An 18661-nucleotide genomic window follows, 5' to 3' on the forward strand; every position below is an offset into this window, starting at 1 on the left:
GAGGAGGTGACATCGCCTTTACTGAGCCTGGTGGCACTGGTGTGCCGCATGATGGTGGAGAGGGGTGGCATCACCTTTACTGAGCCCAACAGGTGGAATATGGCACTGCGTGGCACCGAGTGACGCATCCCGTGCCACGGTGTCCCAGTGGCACTGGTGTGCCACACAGTGCCAGTGCCGGGGTCAGATGAGGTGACATCACCTTTACTGAGCCCAGCCCAGCGCACGTGGCACCAAGTGACGTGTGGGACGTGCTACCATGGCACCATTGGATGGTATGACATATGGCGCTGTGTGGCATGGTGCGACACACCCCAGCGTCCAGGCGGCACCAGTGTCCCCGCGGTGCCAGTGCTGGGCTCAGAGGAGGTGGTGGCACGTGGCCCGTCCCACAGCTGGTGTCCCGGTGTCCCCGTGTGCCAGGGTCACACCGGCCGGTAGGTGCCATTGTAGGTGAAGGGCTCGGGGTGGACGCAGGCGCCGGGGCTGGGGGGGGTCCAGCGCTGGATCTGCAGGCGGGAGCAGGTCGGGGGGTCCAGCGGGCGCACGATGACGGGGGCACGTGAGGCCACCGACGGGTCCTCGTCGAAGAAGTTGAAAGGGCGCAGGAAGAAGCCGACGGCGTTGCCGGGGGTGGCCGTGTTGGGGACATCCTCGGAGTGGGGCACGTGCAGGAAGCCCACGGTCACCCAGGCCACCAAGTCCTGGGGGGTACACCGCAGAGTCAGTCAGGAGCCCCCCACGGGAGCTGGGGACACCAGTGGGAAATGGGGAGACCCCCCAGAGCTGGGGAGCCCCTGAAACCTGGGAAGCCCCTCAGGAGCTGGGGAGACTCTGGAGCTGGGGGACCCCATGGAAGTGGGGGAAACCCTGGAGCTGAGAAACCCCCTGGATCTGGGGACCCCCCAAAGAGATGGGATCCCCCTGTGCCCCCAGCGCTGCGTCCCCAGTGTCACCTGGTCCTCGATGGTCTCGTTGTCGCGGATGAAGCTCTCGAAGGTGACCGGAGGGTCCCAGGGGTTGTTCTGGCTGTAGATGCTGCTGCTGCTCGGCTCGTTCTCGTGGCGCCGCGTCACGGCCAGGTGATACCTGGGAAGGAGAGGGGGCGGGGTCAGCCCAGGAGTGGGGCCCAGCCATATGGGGGTCTCTCTCCCACCCCTGCCTGGGTCCCCCCGGCTGTGCTACCCCCTGCCCAGTCGCATTGTAGGGACACGGGGTCGGCAAGGGGGCTCAGGGGTTCCCCAGCTTTGGGTGCTCCCTCGTTTCAAGGTCCCACCCAGCTCTGAGGGGCACCCACTTCCAAGGGGGTTCCCCAGCCTCTGAGGGGCTCTCAGGCTAGAGGGTATCACTGGACACATCCCCACTGCACCGGGCCAGGGCCCCCTCAGCCAGGGCACTCACGGCTGGGACCCCAGAGACCCCAAGCTGAGGCCACCACCTGCTCTGGGGGGCCACGGCAGGAGCGAGGGGGCTCCGTGGGTCAGGTGGCACCAAGGGAAGGCACCCCCAGGGACTGAGGCAAGATGCCATTGAGGTCTGGTGCCACCAAGGGGGAGGTACCACTAAAAGAAGGTGTCCCCAAGGGGAAAGTGCCACCAGAGGAAGGTGTGACCAAGGGAAAGACACCGTGCCCACGGCACTGAGTGACGCCGGTGACTCGGCACAGATCTGGCAATGCCAGAGCCCACGGGGCAGCCACGTCCCCCACCACGGGCCCCCCCGCACCCACCTGGCCCAGGTGACGCCGCGCTCCTCGCGCCAGCCGCGGGGCAGCACGGGCCCGGCGTGGGAGCTGAGCTGGAGGCGGTAGGTGCGGCGATGGCCCCAGCGGTTGCGCCGGCGTGGGTTGGTGAAGAGCAGGTACCGCGGCGGGGCCCGGCCCAGCGGCAGCGCCGCCTCGCTCCCGGCGCCGCGGCTCCCGGTACAACCACGGCTGCACCACGCGGGCCCCCGCGCTCCAGGGGTTCGAGATGTTCTCAAAGCGAATGTCCATCGTCTCGAAGCTGTTCCCGGTGCCTGCGGGGAGGGGCGGTCAGTGGGGGGGACACGGCGGCACAGACCCCCCTGGCGTGGGGGTAGGACCCCACAGAGGCATCGCCATAAAGGGGTGGGACCCTACGGACATGCTGCAAGGAAGGGTGGGACGCTGTGGGGATGTCACCAGGGATGTGGTCTGGGACCCCATGGAGATGCCAGCACCACGGAGGGGTGGGACACAGCGGAGATGCCACCTTGGAGGACTGGGAAACCAGATAGATGCCGCCATCATGGGGGGCTGGGACCCTCCAGAGATGCCACCACCATGGAAGACTGGGGCACCGCAGAGATGTCCCCATGGAGAGGTGGGACCCCACAGAGATGCCACCATTTAGGGTGGTCATCACCACAGGGTCCAGGCGATACCCAGGTGGTGCCACCCCCATCAGGGACAAGGCCCCTGGTCCCTGGAACACCCCATGGGTCCAGCTCCCCCTTCCAGCACCCTCCCCATGGCCAGGGTGTGTCGAGAGCTGTCGGGGCCCTTCACCTGCGACATCCAGGTCCACCTTGTAGTGCACGAGGTGCGTGTGGAGGTTGCCCAGGAGGTGGCTGTGCACGCGGCTGCCGTAGCGCCGGCCCTGGGGCGTGTAGAAGGTGGCGTGGATGTAGCCGGTGGCGTGGACCTTGGCCTCCAGGACGCCGTTGGGGTAGAGCAGGAAGTCCCAGATGTAGTCGTAGTTGTAGACGGTGGAGGTGGTCCTGAGCACCAGCGCCCGCCCCTCCAGCCCCGCGTAGAAGTTGAAGCCGCCCTGGAAGTCGTTGTCGAAGTGGCGGCGCAGGGGGACGCCCGTGGGCAGCTCGAAGACGCAGAGGGCGTGCGTGAAGCGCACGGGGCCGTCGGCGTCCAGGAGGTGGTGGGCGTCCAGGAAGGTGGCGGTCTCGGGGCAGTCCACGCCACGCGCCAGCTCGTAGCTGGAGGCGCCCATGGCCCAGCCGGCGTCCATGTACTTGGTCTGCATGGCCGCCGGCGAGTGGCCGCCGTAGAAGGCGATGGCCTCCTGCACGCTCAGCTCGTAGGCCACGCGCTCGCCGGCGAAGCGCACGTCGAAGAGCTGGAGGCCGGCGGAGGAGCGCAGGCGGAAGGCCAGGCTCCAGCCGCCGTACTCCAGCCGGTTGCCGCGCAGGCGGTAGCGCTGGCCCTGCGGCTCGCACACCTTGGCGCCGTGCACCTCTGTGGGTGTCCCGGTGAAGAAGCGCCCGCGGGGCTCGTAGCTGGAGAAGAGGTGGCGGGCGGGGGGCTCGGGCAGGCGGGCCAGGGGCAGCGCCCCCTGCGCGTGGAGCTCGGCCAGCTCCCTCACGCTGCCGAAGTAGCGCCCGTTGTACCAGAGCTGCCGCACGGCCCAGCGCCGCGGGTCGGGGTCCCGGTGGTCCAGCAGCACCTCCAGCCCCACGGGGTGCAGGAAGTAGCCCTCGACGAAGCGCTGGATCACCAGCCAGGTGCGGCGCTCGCCGGGGCCCAGCCCACGCGGCGCGATGTCGGAGAAGGTGAGGCAGCGCGCCGAGCAGTTCTGGAAGCCGAAGCCGGTGGCCTCGCGCAGCAGCGGCTCCAGCGGCGCCACGGCGGCCACGAGCGCCTCGTGCAGCAGCTCGTACTCCAGCTGGGTCATGGGCCGAGCCCAGAAGGGCACGGCACGGCCCCCCCTGAGCCCCAGCACGCGGTAGGAGCTGGGCCGCGGCAGGGGCCCCACGGCCAGCTCGGTGATGTTGGGCTCCGCCTGCGCCCCGAAGAAGACGATGGCCCGAGCCTCGCGCTGCGGCCGCGGCCCCCCGTGCGCCAGGAACCGCAGCGCGGCGCGCTTGGGGGGCGGCAGCAGCTCCACCAGGAACAACGAGTTCTTGGCCAGGGGGCCCCCCCGGCTCGGGGCCAGGCCCAGCTCCGGCCGCTCCATCAGGAAGGTCCGCACGGCCCGGAGCTCCGCCGGGGACAGGTCGGAGAAGATGGACGCGGGGTCCAGGGGGCTGCCGAGGGGCCGGGGGGGGCCGCGCCGACCAGCAGGGTCAGTGCCCAGGGCACACCCAGCAGCCACATCCTGGGGGACACGGGGACAGAGGGGTCAGCACCGGGAGGGGTACGGGGAACAGCTGAGCCCCCACACTCCAGTGCCACCAGCAGCAGTGCTGGCACCCCCCCAAAATGGGGGAATCACGGGATGAGCCCCAGCAAAACCGGAGACAGCATGTGATGACTCCCCAGGAAAACTAGGGACAGCACAGACAACCCCAATGAAACTGAGGTCCCATGGAGTGCTCCCAGTGAAAGTGAGGGGCACCGTGGGGTGACCCCATGAAAATCGGGAGGATCATGGCACGATCCCAGTGAAACTGGGGACACCGCAGGGTGACCCAAGACAAACTGGGGACACAATGATGACTCCCAGCAAAACCAAGGGCACCATGGGGTGATTCCCTGGAAACCTGTCCCCCCCCAAGCACGCCTAGACCCCCCAAACCACCCCACCCCGGGACAGGGGGAGCTCTGCACCCCCCCCAGAATGGCTGTTGAGCCCCAACCCAGCACTGAGCCCCACCGGGAGGGGCAAGGGGAGGCCCCCCAGTGCCCCCAAGGAGCACCCTGCAGGGCCTACCCCGGAACCCCCCAAGCGCCCCCTCACCTGCCCGGGCTCTGCCGACCCATCAGTGCAGCGGTGCCAGCCTCTGCCCCGGCCCCAGGGGCACTGACCCCCCTGCCAACCCCTCGGGGGCATTGACCCCCCTTTCCCGCCCCCCAAGGGGTCACCGCCCCCGTTCCTGCCCTCTCTCCGCCCCCACTCCCACGGGCCGCCCCTTCCCGAGCCCGCCCCTGTTCAAGGCCACCAGCAGGACCCCCAAGTCTCCTCCACCCCGGGGAGCTGCAACCCTGCTCCTCGTGCCCCCCAACCCCCGTACCTGCGCTCTCTCCGCCGCATCGCCCCCGCGGGAGGGGGGTGAGGGACACCCGAGCCCCCCCCCGCGGGTTAATGATCACCCGGGGGGGTCACAAGCGCTCCGGGCCCGCCCGGTCGTTGCCCCTCCCCGCTCCTGGGGGGACTCCGAGCGATCAAATTCCAGGGATGAGGCGAGATAAGAGCCGGGAATATCCCACGGGAGACCGTGGGCTCCCAGATTTTGCCGGGGGGGGGCCGAGGGGGTGTGGAGCCCCCCCCAAAAAATACACACGGAAAAGGGTCTTTGACTCCCCCATCCCCACGGCTCCATCTCGTCTCCATGGAAACGCGTCCCTGACCCTGCCATTCCCATGGAAACGACTCTCCGGCCCCCAAAATCCACCTGGAAAGGGGGCTTGGACCCCCCCCAACGCCAGGGCTGCATCCCGTTCCCATGGTAACGCATCATCGGCCACGCCCCCTCCCTTAGCCACGCCCCCCTCACAAACCAGGAATAAATGGAATAAAAGCAAAAAAAGGGGGATAATTGGTTTTTAAAGGCCCCAAAAAAGAGAAAAGTTGTTTTAAAAAAATCAAAAAATTCGGAAATAGTGAATTTATGAGCCCAAGGAATGGGATGAGTGGTTTTAAAAGCCAAAAACCCACAGGAAAAACTCTTTTAAAAGCCCCCAAAATGGGATACGGTGTTTTAAGGCCCCAACAATTGAATGAGAGGTTTTAAAAACGAGAAGACCCAGAATAAGTAATTTTAAAGGTCAAAATACTGGGATAAATGGTTTTAAAAGGACTCTAAATTGTAATCAGTTGGTTTAAACCCCAAAAAAAAACAAAAAAAAAAACAAACAGGATAAGTAATTTTAAATGCCAAAAAATGGCATAAACTGGTTTAAAAGCCCCCCCCCCCAGAATGCATAAGTGGCTTTAAAAGACCCGAAATGGTATAAGTGGTTCTAAAGACCCAAAGCCCCAGGATGAGTCATTTTAAAAGCCAGAAAACTGGGATAGGTGATTTTAAAAGGTCCCCCAAAATAAGATGAGTGGGTTTAAAGTCCAAAAGAAGTTGGGTAAGTGCTTTTAAAAGCAAAAAAAACCCCACTCTAAGCAGTTTTTAAAGCCCCCAAATTGGGATGAGAGGTTTTAAAGGTCTCAGAGAGGAGGAGCAGTGGGGAAATGTCCCCTAGTTTGGGATAATTGGTTCTAAGAGCCCCCAAATAATGGGAAGTGGGTTAAAAAAAAAAAAAAAAAGGATAAAAAATTTTACAAGTCCCCCAAAATGGGATGAGTGGTTTGAAAAAAAAAAAAAAAAAGGAATATATTGTTCTAAAAGCAAAAAAATCCACAGAATAAGTTATTTTAAAAATCAGAAAAATGGGATAAGAGGTTTTAAAAGTCCCCAAATCGGGATGAGTGGTTTTAAAAGCCACAAAGAACAGGATAAGTGGATTTAAATGCCAGAACCCATAAAATAAAATAAAATAAAATAAAATAAAATAAAATAAAATAAAATAAAATAAAATAAAATAAATAAAAAAAAAAATAAAATAAAATAAAATAAAATAAATAAAAAAATTAAAATAAAATAAACCAAAATAAAATAAAATAAAATTTAAAAATTTAAAATGAAATGGGATTAATGGATTTTGAAGACACATAAGAATATTGAGTAGTTTTAAGGGTCCCTAAAAAGCAGGATAAGTGGTTTTAAAAGAAAAAAACAACCAACCAACCAACTAAAAAAAAAACCACCCACACCAGGAAAAGTCATTTTTAAAGGAAAGAGAAAAACAAGGGATAAATGTCTTTAAAGCCCCAAAAGAACTGGATAAGTGGTTTTAAAGACAACAAGAATTAAAAGGGGACAAGTGGTTTTAAAGCCCCCCAAAAATGGGATGAGCAGTTTTTAAAGCCCCCAAAACAGAGTAAGTGGTTTTAAAAGGCAAAGAAATGTGATGAGCAATTTTAAAAGAAAATTAAAAAAAAAAAAACACATCCAAAAAAAAAAAAAAAAAAAAGAAAAGAAAAAAACCAGGAGAAGTGGTTTTAAAGGAAAAAATGGGGTAAGTGGGTTTTAAAGCCCCAAAAATGTAAGAAGGAGCTTTAAAAGAAAAAAATTCCCCAAGTATTTGTCACTTTAAAAGCCAAAACAAAGGGATAAACTGTTTTAACACCCCTCCCGAAATGGGTTAATTAATTTTAAAAGCAAAAAAAACAAAGCAAAAAAACCCCAAAACACACAAAAATCACAACAAACCAACAAAAAAAAAATCCCACACCAGGATAAATCATTTTTAAAGCAAAAAGAAAAAAAAGGGTAAGTGGTTTTAAAAGCAAGGGAAAAAAACAAACAAAACCAGGATGTGTGTGGGTTTTGTTTGGTTTTTGTTTTTTGTTTTTTTTAAAAAAGGGATAAGTGATTTTAAAAGACAAAAATAGAGATGTGGTTTTTGTAAACCCTCCAAAATAGGGATAAGCAGTTTTAAAGCAAAAAAAAAAAAAAGGAAAAAAAAAAAAAAGAGATGAATAATTTATAGAGGAAAAAAACCCAGGGGGTAAATGGTTTTGAAAGCCCTAAAAATAGGATAAGTGGTTTTCAAAGAATAAAAAACCAAACACCCAGGTCAAGGAATTTTAAAAGCCCCCAAAACTGGGGTGTGATTTTACAAGAAAAAAAAAAAAAGGGGGCTGTAATTTGAGAGTCATTTTGAAATAAAAAAATAAAAAAGCCAAAAAAATGGGGAGAAGTGGTTTTAAAAGAAAATAAAAAGAAATTGAAAACCAAACCAACCAAACAAAAAGAACACCTACACTCTCCAAACCCAACCAAACAAAAAGCAAAACAATCAAAACAGAAATAAACACACAAAAAAACCTTTCCCCCCAAATCCCACCAAGATGTTCTTTTACGAACCAGAAAATTGGAGTAAGTGACCTAAAAAATGGGATGAGCAGCTTTGAAAGCCCCAAAAGTGGGTTAAAAAAAAAGGAAGAGTGTGTGGGGGGGATGGCTTTAAAAGTTCCAAAAACTGGGTTAATGGGGTTTTAAAACTACAAAAAAATGGGAAAATGGTGATAAAAACAACAAACCCCGAGGGATAAGTCATTGCAAAAGCCATAAAATGGGATCAAGGGGGCTTTTAATCCAAAAATATCCTGGAATAAGTTGTTCTAAAAGCAAAAAAAAAAAAAATAAAATAAAAGACACACACCCTCCCCAAAAAACAAAACCAAACAAAACCAAGAAAAAAAAATAAAACAAAACAAAAAAACCACCACCAAAAATAAAAAAATTGGGGTAAGTGGGTTTAACACCCCTCAAAAATGGGATGAGTGGCTTTACAAGGCTCCAAAACTGGGGTAAGTGGTTTGAAATAAGAAAATCAATAAAAAATTGGTTGTTTGAAAAGTTCCAAAAATGGAATAAATTGTTTTAAAAGCCTAAAAAAACCCACCCCAGGATAAGTCCCTTTTGACACCCCCCTTTCCTCCCCTGCAAAAAAAGGGATAATTGGTTTAAAAAGCAAAAAAACCACTCCAGGTAAGTTATTGTAAAAGCATTCAAACTGGGGATAAGTGGGTTTAAAAGCAAAAAAAAACCCTCAGGATATATAATTTTAAAATCCCCAAAAGAATGGGTTAAGTGAATATAAAGGTCCCTAAAAATGGGATAAGTGGCATTAAAAGAAAAAAACAAACAAAACTGGGATAAGTGCTTGGAAAAGCACCAAGAACTGGGTTAAGTGGGTTTTAAAGTCACAAAAAAATGGAACAAGAGGTTTTAAGAGTCCCCAAAAGTGGGATGAGCAGTTCTAAAGATCAGACAAAGACTGGGATGTGTGGGTTTGAAAGCGAAAAAATCCCAGGGTAAGTCAGTTTAAAAGCCCACCAAACACGATAAGTGATTTCCAGAGCCCCTAAAAAGGATAATCGAGTTTAAAAGTAAAAAAAAAAAAAAAAAAAAAAAAGGAAGAAAGGACAAGGGGGTTTTAAAAACCAAAAAAATCCCTGAGGCAAGTTGTTTTTAAAGCCCCCAAAATGGGATAAGTGATAGTAAAAGAAAACCAAAAAAAACCACAACGAAACAGGATAAATAATTTTTAACACCCTCCCAAGAAGATAAGTGGTTTTAAAAGACCCAAAAGAATGGGAGAAGTGGGTTAAAAAGCAAAAAATAACCCACACCAAACCTCAAGTTAAGTAATTTTAAAAGAGCCAGAAGAATGGGGTAAGTGGGTTAAAAAACCCCACAAAAGTGTTGAGTGGATTTTAAAGCCCCCAAAAATGGGGTTGGCAGTTTTAAAGACCAAAAAAAAAAAATACCAGGACAAGTGGTTTTAAAAGCAAAAAAACCACCCCAGGATAAGGAATTTTATAAGCCCAGAAAATGGGGTAAGTGGTTTTAAGAACCCCTAAATGGGATAAGTAGGTGTAAAAGTTCCAAAAAACAGGACAAGGTGGTTTTAAAATAAAAACAAACAAACAAACAAACAAACACCCTGGGCTAAGTCATTTTAAAAGCCAAAAAGAACTGGGATGAGTGGTTTTAAAAGCAAAAAACAAAAACAAAAAAACCCCACCAAATGTAATTTTAAAAGCCAAAAAGCTGGAATAAGTGGCTTGAATGCCCTTTAAAAATGTCTTGAGCAACTTTAAAACCCCAAGAAATGGGAGAAGTGCTTTTAAAAGTTCCAAAAACTGGGTTAAGTGCTTTTAAAAACCACAAAAAAATGGAACAAGTGGTTGTAAGAGTCCCCAAGAGTAGGGATAAGTGTATTTAAAGTCAAAAAAAAAAACCAGGAAAAGTAATTTTTAAACCCCTGAAAAAAGGAGAAAGCAGTTTTAAAAACTCCGAAAGAATGGGATAAGAGGTTTAAAAGGTAAACAAAAACCCACCCCAGGGTGAGTAATTTTAAAATAAATGGGAATAAGTGGCTTTAAAATGCCCTCAAAACTGTTTTAAAAAGCCAAAAACCTGCCAGGATAAGTCACTTTAAAAGTCACAACAGAATGGGTCAAATGGTCTTAAAAAGCAGGTTAAGTGGATTTTAAAGTCCCCCAATAAATGGGATAAGAACTTTTAAGAGCCCCCAGAAATGGGATGAGGAGTTTTAAAGACCATTAAAAGGGCAGGACAGGTGGTTTTAAAAAAAAAAAAAAAAAGGGATAAGTAATTTAAAAAAACCCGAAAAGAGGTTTTAAGAGCCCCAAAATGGGGTAAGTGTGTTCAGAAGTTCCAAACACTGTTTTCCCAGGGCTGTCCCAACTGCAGGAGCTTTATCCTGGCACAGAAAAGCTCCGGGATAAGCTCTGTGGATCCATCTCCTCAGGATGTCCTGTGGTGTCACGAGCCCACAGAGTCAGAAATAATTCCCCTCAGTGTTGCCAATCCAAACCCAGCAGAGCCGCTTCAATCCCAGCCCGATCCAGCTGCTGGTTATCCCAGGATTCCTCCGAGGGGCAGCTCCTGGGTGCCTGACCCAGCTCCACAGCGGGTTCTCCTCCTGGGCAGCGATGCCTTCCCACCCCGAGCCAGTGCAGGTGGTTGGGCTCGCGGTTATCCCGTCACTGTCCCCGCCCCACGGGGCATTCCCACCACCCCTGACTCAGGGACAAAGCACTGACCGTTTCCCTCCTTCAGGAATGTGCAGGACCAGCTGGAGACCTTTTCCTCTGCAGACTGACTCCATTCACCCTTTCCTTCAGGAATTCCCATAACCTGTCATGGGGGACTCCATCCAGCTGCTTTCCATCCCATCAGTAAACAGGGGACATTGCTCCTCCTTCCCTGGTAATCCACGTTCAGTGAGGCCTCCTCAGTATGTGTCACCCCCTCCTCCGGTGACATTCCACTGTCTGGGACCTCTGGGAGTCCACGGTCACTTCCAAGGTTCCTGGACGAGTGGGGTTTCCTCTCCCAGCTCTTTGTGTGACCATGGAGACCCTCCCCCTGAACCCCCACCCCAGCAGGGATAGCAGGAGCAGTGGGGGTTCGGTGCCAGCCACCTCCTTCACAAGCCTCCAGGATCCCTTTTCCAATTGGAGCATCGTGGGTTTGGGATCCTCTGTAATCCTGACTCCAAAAGCTGACCTGGAGTGTCCTGTGCTTTGTGCCAGAGGCTCCAGGAAGGTCCAAGGGGACAGGGTGGAAAATCTCTTGTTTGAATTCCACAAAACTTGCTGAGGGTCCATTGGGAAGGAGAGGGTGGACAACCACACTGGAATCTGGAATGTGCATTCTCCAGAATCCCACAGTGTCCCAAAATCCTTGTGTTTCCTTCCCGTCAGTTGGTGGGGATGTCACTGTTATCCTGTTATCCATTGGGATCTCACCACATCTATCCTGCCATTTCATTCCCAAAACCTGAATCTCCTCTGCAGGTCCCTTTACTTTGTTCTATGGAAAACCCCACTTTTAGTAGGATTTGAATTGTTTTTTCCAATTCCTCAAAACCTTCAGCTCTGCTGCCCCACTCAGATGGGATGGTTCCAGGGTCAGGGGATCAGGCCAGTGGAATTCCAGCATCCTAGGGCACCAGCTGGTTTGGGAATTGTATTTCCCTTGGGAAAGCTGCTGTGGGGGCAGAGGGGCTGTGTGATCCCCGAGGATGTGGAAAAATGGGAGGAAATGTCCTTTACAGGCCTCAGTCCCATCACTTGGAGCAGCCTGAGACCCCCCAGGTGCCAAAGGCTCTGCAGATCCCGGGATGAGCCACATCCACCACCCCCCCTCCCTCCGGAGCTCAGTTCCAGGGATGGAAAACTAAGGAGGTTTAGTCCCAACAATCTGCATCCTCAAGGGTGCTGGAAGGGAGTGACGGACACCTCAGCATCCCAACTGCCCTCCATGCTTCCAGCTCTGCTCTAATTTCAGGTATTTAGTTGGAAAAACGTGTCCCAGCCTCGTGATTTCACCCGAAAGGCAAAAATCAAAGAGGAAAAATTGGGATTTTTCCTGGTTATTTGAGTCCTGGAGCACAAAGGTCTCGTGGCCCAGCACCTCCCCCTCTGCGTCCCGTCCTTCCGACCTGGATTCCAGAGGATCCTCCACGTGTGCTCCCAGCACGTTGAACTGGGACATCCCAAAAAAGCCACAGGGGCCGTGGCGTTGTCACACCCGGGGGTGGCAGGGAGGTGACAGGGTGACATTCCCAGTGCCGGGCTGGGAATGCTGGGAACAGCCTCAAGTGGCACAAGGGGGTGGGTTGTAGGTGGGATTTTGGGAATATTTTGGGACTATTCCTCCTGAAAAGGGTTGTGTGGCCCTGCAGGCTTCACAGTCATGGGGATGTGGCACTTGGGGACACGGTCAGTGGTGGCACTTGGGGACATGGGGCAGTGGTGGCCTCGGGGATCAGCAGACTCGAGGGGTCTCCCACGGTTTTCCCACCTCAGCAATTCCCTGATTTCGTGGTGTCCCAGTTTCCACAGTGCATTCCCATCCTCCTTCCTGGCTCTGTGGGCAGATGGAGTTGGGGAGGGGGGTGTCTGTCCCCATTCCTGTGGGAATGTCACCATCTGTCCCACTGCTCAGTGACATCCAGCTTGGGGGACACTCCCAGTGCTCCCAGCGCGGAGCAGCCTCCAGCTTACTGGGAATGACTGTGGGGCTGTGCTGTGGGAACTGGGCTGTACTGGGAATGACTGTGGGGCTGGTCTGGGTGAACTGGGCTGTACTGGGAGTGGCCCTGGGGCTGTCCTGTATGTACTGGGCTGTACTGGGAGTGGCCCTGGGGCTGTCCTGTATGTACTGGGCTGTACTGGGGGTGGTTGTGGGGCTGCAGGTGCCCCCCCAGGTACGTGGGTGCCCCCCCGGTGCCCTCGAACCACTCCGAGCCTCATTTGAATTTTTTGCTTGTTTCTGCATTAAACCCCCAGTTTGGGGTTTATTTCTTGGGGGGGGGGACACTGGGGGGGCACTGGGGCGACATGTGGTGGCTCCCACTGTCACAGGACCCTCCACGACCGGGGGGTTTTCCATCTGTGTCCCGGCAGGTGCCAGTGGGTATGGAGGGAGCAGGAATGAACAGAAGGAGAAGAATTAGAAGAACTGGAATAATACAAATAGAATTTAATAAAATAGAAAATAATAAATAAATGACAATGATCAGAATAAACAGACTTAAAGAAACTCCCAGCTTTAAACACAGACCCAGGGCAGGGCACTGGTGGGACTGGGAGCACTGGGAAGTGCCCTGGAGGGACATTCCAAGTTCTGGAGGCACTTCAATGACCAAAGGGAACATGGAGACACAACCCAGGGGGATTTTCTATGGCCTGAAGATACCTCAGGGTCCAAAGGGACGCAGAGAAGCCCCTCAGGGGTTCCAGGGGTCCCCAGGTGCTCATGGCTCTGAGGTGTCTGGGATGGGCCGCGGCACCAGCAGCGTCACGTCCGTGGGAGCACCGGGACAATCCCATCCTGTGGCCACTGCTGGGCACCCCCTGGGTCACCCCCAGCCCCAAGGGGGTTCCCATCCCTGAGGGGGTCCTTGTCCCCAAGGGTGACACTGTCCCTGAGGAGGTTCCCATCCCTGAGCAGGTCCCCATCCCCGAGAGAGTCCCTGTCCCCAAGGGAGGTCCTGTCCTGGAAGGTGTCCCCATCTCACAAGGGTACCCTTGTCCCTGAGGAGGTCCTCATTCCTGAAGGGGTCCCTGTCCCCATGGCAGTCCCCATCCCCACGTGTGTCCTGGTCCCCGAGGGGATCTCTGTCCCTGTGGGTGTCCCTCTCCCCATGGAGGTCCCTGTTCCCCTCCCTGTGGGGGTCCCTCTCCCCAGAGGGGTCCCTGTTCCCACCCTCGTGGGGGTCCCTCTCCCCATGGAGGTCCCTGTTCCCCTCCCTGTGGGGGTCCCTCTCCCCAGAGGGGTCCCTGTTCCCACCCTCATGGGCGTCCCTCTCCCCATGGGGGTCCCTGCTCTCCTCCCTGTGGGGGTCCCTCTCCCCAGAGGGGTCCCTGTTCCCACCCTCATGGGCGTCCCTCTCCCCCTGGGGGTCCCTGTTCTCCTCCCTGCAGGGATCCCTGTTCCCATCCCCATGGGGGTCCCTGTTCTCCTCCTTGAAGGGGTCCCTGTTCTCATCCCTTTGGGGGTACCTCTCCCTGTGGGGGTCCCTTTTCCCATCTCCCTGGGGGTCCCTGTTCTCCTCCCTGCAGGGTTCCCTTTTCCCATCCCCATGGTGATCCCTGTTCTCCTCCCTGCAGGGATCCCTGTTCCCATCCCCATGGTGATCCCTGTTCTCCTCCCTGCAGGGATCCCTGTTCCCATCCCCATGGTGATTCCTGTTCTCATCCTTTTGGGGGTCCCTCTCCCCGTGGAGGTCCCTGTTCTCCTCCCTGCAGGGATCCCTGTTCCCATCCCCATGGTGATCCCTGTTCTCATCCTTTTGGGGGTCCCTGCTCTCCTCCCTGCAGGGATCCCTGTTCCCACCCTCGTGGGGGTCCCTCTCCCCCCGGGGGTCCCTGCTCTCCTCGGGGCGGGGGTCCCCGCGGGCGGGGGGGCGGCAGCGGCGGCGCAGCCGTCGGTGCGTGCTGAGGTTGGCCTGCGAGGCGAAGGCGCGGCCGCAGCGGGCGCAGGGGAAGGGCCGGTGCCCGGTGTGGGCGCGGCGGTGCAGCCGCAGGTGGCCGCGGCTGCGGAAGGCGCGGCCGCACTCGGGGCAGGGATGGGCGCGCTCGGGGGGGCGGTGGTCCCGCAGGTGCAGCTCCAGGCTCTCCCTCCAGGCGAAGTCGCGCCCGCAGCGCCCGCACACGAAGGGCCGCTCCTCGCCCGGCGCCGCGCGGTGCCCGCAGCATCCCTGGGGACAGCGGGGGCAGGGGGGCAGCCCGCGGTGGGAGCCGCGGTGCCGCAGCAGGTCCCCGCGCAGGCAGAAGGCGCGGCCGCACTCGGAGCAGCCGTGCCGGGCCCGGTTCCCCCCGCGCAGCCTCTTGTGCGTGAGGAGGTTGCGGCGGTGCCGGAAGGCTTTGCCGCAGGTCCCGCACAGGAACGGCGGGCCCGGGGCGGGGGGCTCGGCCCGGGGCGCCCCCGGCGCGGCCCCGCAGCTCAGCCCGAGCCTGTCACGCGGGGGCGGCCTCGGCTCCTCCCGGGGGGGGTCCCTGGCGCAGCCCCCCGGGGTGGTGCCACGCCAGCCGGAGCGGGGGGCACCGAACACTAATTCCCAGTGTCTGCCGTCATCATCCTCCTCGCTGGCAGAACCATCCTGGGCGCCTGTTGAGAAAAGAGTGTCACCACGGGCGGTCCCAGACCCACTGCCAGCCCCTCGCCCACCCCCGTGACACCCAGGGGGCTGGAGGGGACTCCCACCCAGTCCAGGTGAGTGTCAGACAGGGGGTCTGGCCCCGGCCAGCCCCTCATGGCACAGCGACACCCCAGGGTGTCCCCACAGGATGTCCCCAATCACTCACCAGTGCTGGAGACTTCAGAGGCTCCGCTGTCCCCCCCAGCACAGGGGACCTCCCTGGGCGACTCCTCCTTCATGTGGATGAACTTGGACTCAGAGTCTGTGCACGAAAGAGACTCTCAGTGCCCCCAAAATGCCTGGTGAGTGTCACTGGGGGACTGTCACCACTATCAGGCCAGGGCTGCACTGGGAGTTGGGGGGGGCACAGCAGATGGGGGGCTGTGGGGCAGCAGGGCAGGGATGTCTGGGGCCTTTATTCCTCACACCCAGGACTGCACTTGGGGCCCTCCCTGCACTGAGAGATAGCAGGTCAGACTCCTCCAGGGCACTTGGGCTGCAGACCCCTGGCTCAGCCCCCAGATCCTTGGCCAAGCCTCCACACCCCAGATGAGTCTCTGAACCCCTGGCTGAGCCCCTGGGCCCCCAGCTCATCCTCCAGACCTCCCGCCAAGCCCTGGACTCCTGCTGAGCCCCTGGACCCCTGGCTGAGACCCTCACCCCCTGCAGACCCTCACCTCAGCCTCTGACCCCTGTCCAAGCCTCTAGACCCCCAGTTCAGCCTCCAGCCATGTCCCCAACCCAGTGACACCCCCATTTCCATGCCCCCAGCCCGCTGACACCCCCAACTCCATGTCCCCAACCCAGTGACACCCCCATTTCCATGTCCCCAACCCAGTGACACCCCCATTTCCATGCCCCCAGCCCGCTGACACCCCCACCTCCATGTCCCCAACCCAGTGACACCCCCATCTCCATGCCCCCAGCCCGCTGACACCCCCATTTCCACGTCCCCAACCCGGTGACACCCCCATCTCCATGCCCCCAGCCCGGTGACACCCCCATTTCCATGCCCCCAACCCGGTGACAGCCCCACCTCCATGCCCCCAGCCCTGTGACACCCCAGCCCGGTGCCCCCCCGGCCCCTCACCCAGACTGGCCACCAGGTCATAGTTGTCAGCCATGACCTCCCGGTACAGCGCCCGCTGCCAGGGCAGGAGCTCTGCCCACTCCTCGGGGGAGAAGTAAATGGCCACCTCCTCGAAAGACACCTCGGGAGGCACCCCCTGGGGGGACAGCGGGGGCTCAGGGGGGCTGGTGGCACCGACCCCTCGCTGGGCACCCCTTGCATGTCACCCCAAGGCTGCAACACCCCCCGGGGTCTCAAAGGCTTCTGTCCTGGGGCCTCTCCAGCCCCCACAGTCAGCACAGGGGGACTGGGGGGACCGCCAGGGCTGTGGGGAACCCACAGGGAGGAGTGGGGACCCCCGGGGCCCTGAGGCTCCCTGGGGCTGTAGGGACCCCCAGGGCTGTGAGGACTCATGAGCAGGGACCCCCAAGGCTGGGGAGCTCCCCGGGTCTGTGGGGACCTCCGAAACTGTGGGGACCCCCCGGAGGAGCAGGGACCTCAGGGGCTGTGGCGACCCTAGAGGTGAGTGGGGACCCCTGGGGCTCTGAGTTCCCTGAGGCTGTGGGGATCCCCGGGAGGAACTGTGGGGACCCCTCGAGTTGTGGGGGCTCCCGGGGCTCTGGGGAGATGCGTGGGGACATGCTGGGCCGTGGGGACCTCCGGGTGCCACCCCCCGGACTCTGCGTGCCCGCCTTCCCCGCCCCGCTAATCGCGCCCCGCCCTGTCCGGCCCCAGCCCCCTCCGCGGGGACCGCCGGAGCCCCCACCCCTGGGCCTGCCCCTCCGCCCGGACAGCGGGGCCGCCGCACCCGGGACCCCGAGCCCCCGGCGCCTCCCGGGCCCCCCCGCACTCACCCTCTGCATCTCCGGGCGGGGCCCGATGGCGGCGGCGGAAGGGGCCGGGCTGGGGGGCGGCACCGGGACACGGGAGGGGGCACCGGGACACGGGATGGGGCACCGGGAGTTGGGAGGGGGCACCGGGAGAGGGGAACGGGGGCTGGGCTGGGGGCGGCACCGGGACACGGGAGGCGGCACCGGGACACGGGATGGGGCACCGGGAGTTGGGGAGGGGGCACCGGGAGGGGGAACGGGGGCCGGGCTGGGGGGCGGCACCGGGACACGGGAGGGGGCACCGGGACACGGGAGGGGCACCGGGAGGGGGAACGGGGGCTGGGGGCGGCACCGGGACACGGGATGGGGCACCGGGAGTTGGGGAGGGGAACGGGGGCGGGGCGGGGGCGGTGCCGGGAGCGGGTTTGGAGTACCGCGCACCCACCTCCCCGCACCCACGGGCGGGGGATCCCCGCGTGGTTTGGGGAGCTCTGCCGAGGCGGTGGCGGCCGCGATCGCCCACCCCGGCAGCATCACCCGCCCCCCAAGCGGGGCTGCTCGGGGACACTCCCCCTCCTCTCCAAGACCACCCTCCACCCCCTCCAAATCGCGAGGAACCGGCCCGGCTACTCCGGGAGTCTGGGAGCCCCCACACCGGAGGGTCCTGCTCTAGAGGGTCCCAACCTGAGGTCTCACACTGGAGGGTCCCACGCCAGAGGAGGGTCCCACACCAGGACAGGAACAACCAAAGCCCCCCTAGGTCCTTGCCCCTGTAGCCCGTGTGCCCAAACCTCCCAGAACCCACCCAGGATGACACCAAGTGCCCCCAACCGGGACAGGGCTTGTCTGTGTCCCAGTGTGTCCCCCCAGTGAGAGCCCTCAGTGCGAGACCCCCAGTCTGTCCATCTCCAGGAGCATGGGGGGGTTCAGTGCCATCCCAGCAGATGTGACAGTGACCCCAGCCTTGGGCTTGGGCCCTGAGCTCCCACCTGGTGTCCAGGGGAGATTTGGTGGCCACAGAGCACGCTGGAAGGTCCCGGCACTGTCACTGTCCCAGTGGCCCCTTGGTCACGGTGATGGTCCTGGGGCTGCTGCTGGCACAGATTCAGGCTGGGACTGAGGCTCCAGGGAGATCCCTGTGTCCCCCCATTCCTGGACAGAGCACCCAGAGCCGCTGGAGCCATCAGAAGCTTTTATTTTAAATAACCTCAAAAAATAGAATTGCAGAGAGCAGAGCTGGGGGGAAGAAGAGAGTTGGGGTGGGACCCTCACCCGGCTGGGGCTCCAGCGGTGGCTGTCCCCGTGTTGGTCCCCTCAGAAGATCCTATTCCCTTTGGGATGAAGCAATGGCAGATCCCAGTGCCCGTGGCCAAAGCTCTGCCCGAAGTTGCAGCCCCCTGCCCACTGGCTCTGTCACAGCAGGGCGGACTCAGAGATGCCAAGCAAAGCCCAACAAGCATCCCATGCCCCCGTGGCCCTGGAAGCCCTCCCAGCCCCCACCAATATCGAGTCCCAAAGCGCAGTTATCCAGAGCAAGCAGAAGCACAAGCTGCCCCCCCGCCCCCCCTCCCCCCGGACCGGAGGCATCTCCAGGTCCCTTCTGGAAGCAGA

The 18661-nt window shown here is 57.6% G+C and overlaps 2 protein-coding genes across 3 annotated transcripts; both read right to left on the reverse strand.

Moving 5' to 3' along the window:
• AOC1 (amine oxidase copper containing 1) lies at positions 1-4747 on the reverse strand. The gene is given in 6 exon segments (XM_050334643.1): positions 1-704; positions 957-1089; positions 1730-1897; positions 1899-2016; positions 2528-4070; positions 4653-4747. Coding segments are annotated over 6 exon segments (2334 nt in total). The 5' UTR covers positions 4746-4747; the 3' UTR covers positions 1-425.
• Positions 4748-12972: 8225 nt separating this feature from the next.
• Positions 12973-17102, reverse strand: LOC126650151 (zinc finger protein 316-like). 2 transcript variants are annotated; one of them, XM_050334628.1, is made up of 5 exons: positions 17075-17102; positions 16242-16377; positions 15318-15413; positions 14237-15120; positions 12973-14050 (listed from the first exon to the last, which is right to left on the reverse strand). In XM_050334628.1, the coding sequence occupies exons 1-5, from the start codon at positions 17081-17083 to the stop codon at positions 13370-13372; spliced, it is 1806 nt and encodes a 601-aa protein (XP_050190585.1). In that variant the 5' UTR covers positions 17084-17102; the 3' UTR covers positions 12973-13369. The 2 variants fall into 2 exon arrangements, with proteins under 2 accessions (XP_050190585.1, XP_050190584.1); XM_050334627.1 differs by having other exon boundaries at positions 12973-15120.
• Between the last annotated feature and the right edge of the window lie 1559 nt (positions 17103-18661).

The sequence above is a fragment of the Myiozetetes cayanensis genome, unplaced genomic scaffold, assembly GCF_022539395.1.
Source record: "Myiozetetes cayanensis isolate MyiCay16 unplaced genomic scaffold, myiCay2020 scf57, whole genome shotgun sequence".
NCBI lineage: Eukaryota > Metazoa > Chordata > Aves > Passeriformes > Tyrannidae > Myiozetetes > Myiozetetes cayanensis.

Bases quoted from the DNA above. Each gene is read 5' to 3' on its own strand.
- LOC126650151 (XM_050334627.1), bottom strand. The intron at 15,414-16,241 runs GTGAGGGGCCGG...TTTCGTGCACAG, and splicing joins TGACCTGGTGGCCAGTCTGG to ACTCTGAGTCCAAGTTCATC. The intron at 15,121-15,317 runs GTGAGTGATTGG...TTTTCTCAACAG, and splicing joins CTCTGAAGTCTCCAGCACTG to GCGCCCAGGATGGTTCTGCC.